The sequence below is a fragment of the Leuciscus leuciscus genome, assembly GCF_965113295.1.
Source record: "Leuciscus leuciscus genome assembly, chromosome: 21".
In the NCBI taxonomy this organism is placed as follows: Eukaryota; Metazoa; Chordata; class Actinopteri; order Cypriniformes; family Leuciscidae; genus Leuciscus; species Leuciscus leuciscus.
The window spans coordinates 1625613-1635367 of NC_138745.1; the positions used below are offsets into that span (position 1 = coordinate 1625613).

Sequence of the window (9755 nt, forward strand, 5' to 3'; positions counted from 1 at the left end):
CCCGAGAGTGACAAAGGATGGATGGATAATTTAATAATAATGTAATAATAATAATATGTTACACATGTATGTCAAAGGAGAAACCTTGGAGTGTTACAACACATTTGGTTTAAACTGAGTTAATGTCTCAAACTTTGATGTAAAATTGATATTTGTATGATTTAACATGCAGATGAGAAGTTGCATGGATGTTTCATATAGTTAAATGACAACCTTCTGATTCTTTAATATCTGCCAACATGATCACAAAGCAATACTAAAACCGACGTTTTACTTTCTTATCTCACTTTTTTTTGTCTTTTGTCCTGTATTTCTTTACAAGAGCTTCTTCATGTAGAATGATGCAGATTTCAGTAATTGGCTAAAAACAAGGAGAGACGGTTATTTAGACGCTGACGTTTGAAATTGTCCAGTTGTACCTTTTTGTAGTTTTGTGTGGCATCTTTTCTTTTTAAAGCGCATCACTGAAGGGATCGCGCGCGCGCACTTCTCGAGCGCGCGCAGATAAAGGGTTAAAACAGCGCTTCAGTCTTCAGCTCTTTCACAGAGAGGCAGGTGTCCCAGTACCAACCCAACTCTGGACCAGATGTTTCTAATCCTCTCTCTAGAACTGCAGAGTAATTCATGTCAGTCATTTGCGCGTGAGGGCGAGATTTGTGGTCAGGCAAGCCTTTGTTGCTCAAGAAGTGAAAACTATTAGAGAGTATAAATACAGAGATCTAAACTCATTTTCCACTCACAGTTTTCTGAATCTCTGGGAGATTTTCTTTGTTTCCCCCTCCTGCTGCTCGGAAGCTCGAGGCGCACAGTTCTGGCTCAGCTGTTCCAATAAAATTAGGTTAGTAAACTCCTCGAAATAATTCCTCATTCGTGCCCTCCGACATGTGGTGGATGCTGTTTCCTCGCTGGATCTGGTTCGTCTCGGGACAGGTTCTGCTGCTGTTTGTGGACAGGCAGTGCGTGAAAGGCATGAGTTTGCAGAGAGTGGCGCATTCCCACGCGGGGATCTGTCCAAACGACATGAACCCGAACCTGTGGGTTGATGCAATGAGCACCTGCACTCGAGAGTGTGAATCTGACCAGGTTTGCCTTTTCTTTCCATTCAAATTAATTCAAATTAGTTGTCATTTTGACTGTAATACATGCTTCATGCATGTCCATTTCATTCATATATGATATATAACTATATTCACACATATACATATATATGTATAATGAACAAACATGCTATATTTTTTCAATTCATATATATTCTGTATATATGAATATATAGAATATAAATATGATAGCAGATATATATATATATGCATGCATGTTAATTTCATATATATACATATGCACATTTTATAGAATAATTTATATATATATTATAACATTGCAATATGTATAATTCTTTTGATTCATGTAATCAGGATTATGAAGTGAATGCAACGACAGTATTCTGCAATATATGTGTGTTTATATATATATATATATATATATATATATATATATATGTGTGTGTGTGTGAAATTAATACACATACATACTCTATATAAATTGCATGCATGTTCAATTTAATGTATATAAAATACACATTTTTATATAATAATTGATATTGCATTGCAATATTATGTATATTTCCTTTCATTCATGTAATCAAGATTATCAAATAAATACAACGCAATATATGTCTAAAATGGACATGCATGCACTATATACATACACACACACACACACACACATTTTTTGTACATATCAGGATTATTCACTCTTTGTTTACATTTGTCCAGGAATGTGAAACATTTGAGAAGTGCTGTGCCAATGTGTGTGGTAACCGCAGCTGTGTGGCGGCGCGCTTCATCGACACTACAGGCAAGAAAGGGCCGATGGGTTTGCCAACGGAGGCGTCCTGCGACACGTTCCAGTGTTCCCAGCAGGGCTCCCAGTGCGACATCTGGGACGGCCAGCCGGTGTGTAAGTGCCGGGACCGGTGCGAGAGAGACCCGCTCTTCACCTGCGCCTCGGACGGCATGACCTACTACAACAAGTGCTACATGGATGCCGAAGCGTGTTCGAAGGGAATCTCCTTATCGGTCGTAACGTGCCGTTTTCATCTCACGTGGCCCAACACCAGTCCCATCCCGACCGGCACCACTGCATTACCCACCACTACAATCCAGCGCACGACTCCGGTACACATACACACTCCTATAATGCTCGGCATCCCGTCTCAGCAATCCGTGTTCGTCGGAGACACGGCTAGCTTTCTCTGTGAAGTTGCAGGTCGACCGAAGCCTGAGATAACCTGGGAGAAACAGCACGGAAACGTGGTTATGAAACCCAATCACGTGCATGGGAACGTAGTGGTCACTAACATCGGGCAGTTGGTTATCTACAACGCACAACTGCAAGATGCCGGTGTTTACACGTGCACGGCTACCAATGCTGGCGGCTCAGTACTCGCGCATTTCCCGCTGTCCGTAATCCAGCAAGAGCCGGTTGTAGAGCTAAACTCCACAGGTTTCCCAGCCGAGGAGTGTTTTAAAGTGCCGGATAGTGATAATTGTGGAGAGGAAAAGCTGAGCTGGTTTTACGACCCACAGAGGAACAACTGCTTTACTTTTACGTACGGCAACTGCAGCAAAAACCGTAATCACTTCGACACTTACGACACATGCATGTCGTCGTGTCGGGACGAGCTTTCCGCGCCTTGTAACCTCCCGATTTACCAGGGACCTTGCAAGGCGTACGAGCCTCGATGGGCGTATAGCGGATCCCAGCGCCGCTGCCAGCCGTTCGTATACGGCGGATGCAAAGGCAACGAGAACAACTTCAAAACCAAAGACGCGTGCGAAGACACATGCCCGATCCTGAGGATCCAGCGATGCAAACCGTGCAAACCAAAGCACAAGATGGTGACCAGCTTCTGTAGGAGTGATTTCGTGATCTTAGGCCGTGTGACGGAGCTCACCGAGGATCAGGATTCTGGTCACGCTTTGGTCACGGTGGAGGAGATCCTGAAGGATGAGAAAATGGGGTTGAAGTTCTTCGGGAAGGATCCGCTTGAGGTGACCCTGCAGAACATGGACTGGGCCTGTCCGTGTCCGAACGTGACCACCACAGACGGCCAGATCATCATCATGGGAGACGTTCATAACGGCATGGCTGTCCTGCAACCCGACAGCTTCATCGTGCTTTCCAGCGTCCGCCGCGTTCGAAAGCTACGCGAGGTCATCAATAAAAACACCTGCGACATTTTGAAAGAGTTCATCCAGTAGGACTTTTCCCAGACATCATGTTCACGAACGATTCAACGGTTCTGATGTTAGTCTTAGTTCTGACAAGGTTAGATATGTTTCCACTAGGGGTGTAACGATCCCCTCATGTCACGATCCGATACATATCACGATACTGAACTCACGAGACCATATTATCGCGATACTCCAAGACATATGATAAAAGGTTAACCATTTTTTTACTGTTGATTAAAATGCTAATTTGGCATTACATTGTGTGTGTGAATGAATAGGTTTGGACTTGGTGCTGAAACCCAAAGCACAGGACAATAGAGACACTAGAATAACAATATTCATGATTCTGAAGCTGAAGCTGAAAAATACAGAATTATTTAACATGAATATGTTTGCACTCTTTCACTGACTATATTTAAAATAATGTCGGACACTTTTTACTGTTAACATTTGGCATTATCAGGCCCCAGAAATATTCCCCCATTGCATTATTATACATTATATCCAACGTTATATATAGTAGTTTAATGCATAGATATCCATATAAGGCTAGATGTCTTAAGGCAGAGTCTCGAACGGCATCACCGGCGGCCATCTTGTCACAGGGAAGCTTTCTGGCGAGCTCTGTGGTATCTGAAGTAAGGTGAGTGATCAGCACGAACACAAATCCTCTTATCTCGCTGAAATCTTGACGGATTTACAAACGGTTTGGTTTCTTACAAACGTTATTAACGTGGCTATAATTCTGGATGCTTGAACATGTTTAAATATATAATATTATATTTATTGATAAGAATGCAGTGTCATAACTACATCTCTGACGTTTATAACAAACCAAACCGTTTGAAAATCGGTAGAAAATTGAGCAAGTTATGGTTATTTAAAAAGTACATGCACCATTAACACAATGTTACCAGTGAGCGAGCTCCCTGTGGCAAGATGGCCGCCGTGTGCGGACGTCGACCTCCATTGGCCAGCAGCATGGACGAGACATCTAGCCTTTATTATATGATATCTATGGTTTAATGTAGTACTGACACTAAAACGCTGAAAACGTAAGTAATTTTTTATTTTGGGTGAACTATCCACGATACATATTGTTGCATTTTTGTATTGTGATATATATTGTGACACGACATATTGTTACACCTCTAGTTTCTACAGCTTGCATAGAAATGCTCACATCAACTTGGAAGGTTTTTATAAGAGTTGCCCTTACAGTTAAAGTAAAAGAACATTTGTGGACATAAGACGCATTAATCAAACACATCTGAGGGCCAAAGACAAGTCCCAGTGACTTCAAACGGAGATGCCTTATAAAGTCAGTAAGTGCTGGAAATTAATGCATTTTTTGGAACATGTTTTTGTTTTGATGGTTTGAATAAATTAACTTTTTCCTGTCTGTTTGGTTGAACTTTTATGACGGAAGATTTGTTGTTGTTCCTGTTGTACTGATTAGATTTGCTTAATGCACTTAGATAAGTTGTACTATAATATTGAAAATAAGATCGATTTCAGTAGGAGAAATAATCCATCTTTGTGTAAAGAACTGTGTATATGATTTAGCATTTCTTCTATTTTTCCAAGTGCACAACACCAATTATGCAAACAAATGTTTTGGAAGGAATTTTAATTTTTATTATTATTATTATTTCTCAATACTTAGGTCATGTGGGCTGAACTGTGGATCATTTTCCATTGCTTTAGCACAACATTCCCTCAATGATGACATCTTTCAGATTGCATGAAGTATTTTCTCACTCAGACACAAACGGCACTAAAACTCTATGAATCTTCAGGCCAATTAACATGTCTACATACTCTTTTTAAAAACTGGTAAATCATACTGAAATATTTTGAAAAAATGAAATATCAAAACAATTAGATGTAGCCTGAAACCTACATATTACCATCTACAAAGGGATCAATTTGGGAATAATTGTGTCCTGTAACATAAACTGCAGTGAGAGCTTTAAGGCGTTTCACACTTGACTTCAACTAGTTAATCCTATTCCTGGGTCATTCTAAACCCCAGGTAAACAGATTTCTGGGTTATTTATACACAATACATTAAACAATTCATAGTTTTCTTACAACTGCACAATCTCAGAACTACACACCAACTTAAACTTCAAACTGTCACATCAAAATCAAATATTTTAGTCAAAAACACATTTTGTCAGAATCAAACTTTGGCCTCAGATGACACACAGACAGTTTGGGGGGAAGACATAGGAAGTCAACTGTTAATTTGGTACCGACATTCTTCAAAATATCTTCTTTTGTGTTCAGCAGAAGAAATACATTTTGAAGGTGAGTAAATTATGACAGAATTTTCTGTTTTGAGTGTACTATCCCTTTAAGAAAAGTGGAACGTGTGTGAAAACCATAGACTGAATAAAACGGTAAAAACAGGTGAAATGTGTCTTTGTTTTGAGAACTAAATAAATGGTTCGGGAAATTATGCCAAATGAATAACTAGTCCTGGGTTTTCATGCTGACGTTTCACACTGTACATTCCTAAACCCTGGGTTAACGTTTGCATATTTGCAACTCATTTGCATATTTGCGGTGTTAGGGTCACTGATTGGACGAACGCTGCACTGTTTATGTAGAGGATCTAGCGCTGCGCATTCTCATTACATTTTACCTGACCAAAATCAAGTTTATGCTGAATGGACATTTCAGACTATAAAGGTAAGAATGAAACGGTCTCTTCTTAATTCCAATTGTCTAGTTTTGTGTCTAAATTAGAAATTTTTCCCCCCTTAAACGCTGAAACGACTGTTCGCCTATTGAACGCGCGGTGTTTCGTTTACAGTCCAAAACGTGAAAATGAGGCACGCGATTGGTTTTCAGTTACTAAGGCTAAGCATAACATGCGAACACTGAATCGTTTCAAGTCAAGTCAAGTCAAGTCAAGTTTATTTGTATAGCGCTTTTCACAATACAGATTGCATCAAAGCAGCTTCACAGTATTAAATTAAAATAATACAACAAAGTTTGTTTCAAGAGGAATTTATTGATTGATAAAATTAAATTAAATATCCCCAAAATATCCCCAACTGAGCAAGCCAAAGGCAACAGTGGCAAGGAACCGAAAAACTCCATCAAGTGACCTAATGGTGTCCTAAAACTCCATCAGGTGACCTAATGGTGTCCTAAAACTCCATCAGGTGACCTAATGGTGTCCTAAAACTCTATCAGGTGACCTAATGGTGTCCTAAAACTCCATCAGGTGACCTAATGGAGAAAAAAAAAACCTTGGGAGAACCCAGGCTCAGTCGGGGGCCAGTTCTCCTCTGGCATTGGATAGAGGCCGGATTGTAGTTTGAACTGTAGGATTATATGAATGCCTGGCTGAAGAGATGCGACTTTAATCTAGTTTTAAACTGGGAGAGCGAGTCTGAGCAACGAACAGTATCAGGAAGACTATTCCAGAGTTTTGGAGCCAAATGTGAAAATGCTCTCCCTCCTTTGGTGGTTCTGGATATCCTAGGTATGACCAAAAGCCTTGAATTTAGTGATCTCAAAGAGCGCGATGGATTATAGGGCGATAGAAGATCCGTTAAATAGACTGGAGCTAAGCCGTTTAGGGCTTTATAAGTCAGTAGCAATACCTTGTAATTAATACGGAACTTTATAGGTAACCAATGCAGTGATGATAAAATCGGTGTTATATGATCATATTTTCTTGATCTCGTAAGAACTCTAGCGGCGGCATTTTGGACTAACTGTAGCTTGTTTATTGAGGATGCAGGACAACCAGCTAATAAAGCATTACAGTAATCCAGTCTCGAGGTCATGAATGCATGAACTAACTTTTCTGCATCAGAAACTGATAGCATATTACGTAGCTTAGCAATGTTTCTAAGGTGGAAAAAGGCTGTTTTTGTAACATAAGAAATATGATTTTCAAAAGACAGGTTGCAATCGAGTATAACACCCAGGTCTTTTACTGTAGAGGATAAAGTAACAGGACATCCTATGATGTTAAAGTTGTATTGTGCGAGGTTTTGTGGGCGGTTTTTTGAACCGATAAGTATTACCTCTGTCTTGTCTGGATTTAATAAAAGAAAATTACGCGTCATCCAATCTTTTATATCTTTAACACACTCTGTCAATTTGGAAAATGTAGCGTTTTCATCCGGCCGTGATGAAATATATATTTGAGTGTCATCAGCATAACAATGGAAACTAATTCCATGTTTCCTTATAATATTTCCAAGTGGCATCATATATATTGAAAATAACAGAGGGCCTAATACAGATCCCTGCGGCACTCCATAGTTTACTGGAGTTATGATCGATTTTTCTCCATTTAAATAGACAAAATGGTAGCGGTCAGATAGGTATGATTTGAACCAGCTTAGTGCTTGTCCTTGAACACCAGTATAATTTTGTAGTCGATCTAGGAGTATTGTGTGATCTATAGTATCGAACGCAGCACTAAGATCAAGTAAAACTAGTATTGAGATACAGCCTTGGTCAGAAGCTAAAAGTAAATCATTTGTGATTTTAACGAGCGCAGTTTCAGTGCTATGATGCGGTCTGAATCCAGACTGAAACTTTTCATAGATATCATTTTGTTGCAAGAAAGAGCCCAGTTGAGCGGACACCACTTTTTCTAATATTTTAGACATAAATGGAAGATTTGAAATGGGTCTATAATTTGCTAGATTATTATGATCTAATTGTGGTTTCTTAATGAGAGGTTTTATAACTGCCAGTTTAAATGTTCTTGGAACATGACCTAAAGATAAAGACGAGTTAATAATATTGAGGAGAGGCTCTTCCACTACAGATAACACTTCTTTCAGTAGTTTAGTTGGTATAGGATCTAATAAACATGTTGTTGTTTTAGATGAAGTGATAAGTTTATTTAACTCTTTTTGTTCTATAGTTGTAAAGCACTGTAATTGTTCTTTCGGGGTGATAATTGAAGCTGAATTGTAAGGCGCGATTGAAGATTGAACGTTTATAATTGTGGTTCTGATGCTTTCTATTTTCTCAGTGAAGAAGTTCATGAAATCATTACTACTGAACTGTAACGGGATATTTTGTTCGGGTGACGTCTGTTTATTTGTTAGTCTAGCCACGGTGTTAAATAGAAACCTTGGATTGTTTTGGTTGTTTTCTATTAGTTTGCGGAGGTGCTCAGCCCTGGCAGCTTTTAGGGCCTTTTTATAACGTGACATACTGTCTTTCCACGCGATTCTAAAGACCAAACTAGTTTCACACTGAACTAGTTTGACACCACAATGCTAACATTTTCTTAACCCCGGGTAAAAGCGCTGCTAACCCTGCTGAGTGAAACACTTCTTTAGCCGGGGTTAAAGGGATACTCCACCGTTTTTTCATATTAAACTATGTTATTCCCTTAACTAAGACGAGTTGATACATACCTCTCTCATCTCAGTGCGTGCACTTAATCGCTCTGGCGCGTGGTGACACTTTGATAGCACTTAGCTTAGCCCAGTATATTCAATGGTATCTAACAGCAATGAATTTAGAAGTGACCAAACACATCAACGTTCTCCCTATTTAAAAACAGTTACACGAGTAGTTATACGACTAAGTATGGTGACACAAAATAAAACATGGCGCTTTTCTAAGCGGGTTAAAAAGGATAACTATAATGTATGGCGGAATAGCACTTTTGGGAGTACTTCGACTCGGCGCAGTAAAATGTCATGCCTGATCCTCTTCCTCTCACTTCTGTCAATAGTGGGAAGAGGATCAGGTGTGACTTTTTACTGCGCCGAGTCGAAGTACTCCCAAAAGTGCTAGTATCCCTTTAAAAGCAGCAGGGGTATAAACCGACTATAACTCTTTTGTCACTCATAACACAAAGACTTAAAAAACACTTAACAACAACAGGCACCATTATAGTGTTTTCTTTTGTAACATTTCTTAACAAAACAAGAATGGCACTCTAATGTTTAGAATTAACTGGATTGTATGTTACATGGTTCATGTTTACATTACAGTACAAAATTATTCCTAAGGGTACGTTTACACAACAACGATGTAATAAAAATGGAAAAATTATTCCTCTGTGAGTCTAAATGATTTTGTTCACATGGATCCATGAAAATGACTAGGCCTAATCGTTGTCGTGTCGCTGTTGTCGTGTAAATACACAATTAGATAATACCAGTTTAGCTCAACCAATCACCAAGCAATGCTTCATTTAGTTCAGTCTGTGTGTAAAAAGAGCATTAGCAATTAAAGACAAAACACTTCAGCAAAACATGATCAGCTCAAAGTGTCCGAATCATTTCTGGTCCCAAATTTGTATAAATTTTACACTGTATGAAGAATTTTTGGGTATAATATGTCACAGGTAATTTACTTTGCTCTCCTCACTTATATAAATGAACTATAGTGTCCTGATCACACTAGTGAAAAACATGATTATCTGGTGTCTGAATAACTTTTGGTTTGACTGTATATAATAAGTAGTTTAAACCAGGTATGAGGATGATCCCAAATGGTTAGTTTTTCTGCAATCGCTACAGG

General features: G+C 39.1%; 1 protein-coding gene across 1 annotated transcript; it reads left to right on the forward strand.

The window, feature by feature from the left end:
- Nucleotides 1-536: 536 nt before the first annotated feature.
- wfikkn2b (WAP, follistatin/kazal, immunoglobulin, kunitz and netrin domain containing 2b) lies at nucleotides 537-4635 on the forward strand. The gene is made up of 2 exons (XM_082152011.1): nucleotides 537-1083; nucleotides 1773-4635. Exons 1-2 carry the CDS (start codon nucleotides 883-885, stop codon nucleotides 3258-3260), a joined length of 1689 nt encoding a protein of 562 aa, XP_082008137.1. The 5' UTR covers nucleotides 537-882; the 3' UTR covers nucleotides 3261-4635.
- The last annotated feature ends 5120 nt before the right edge of the window (nucleotides 4636-9755 follow it).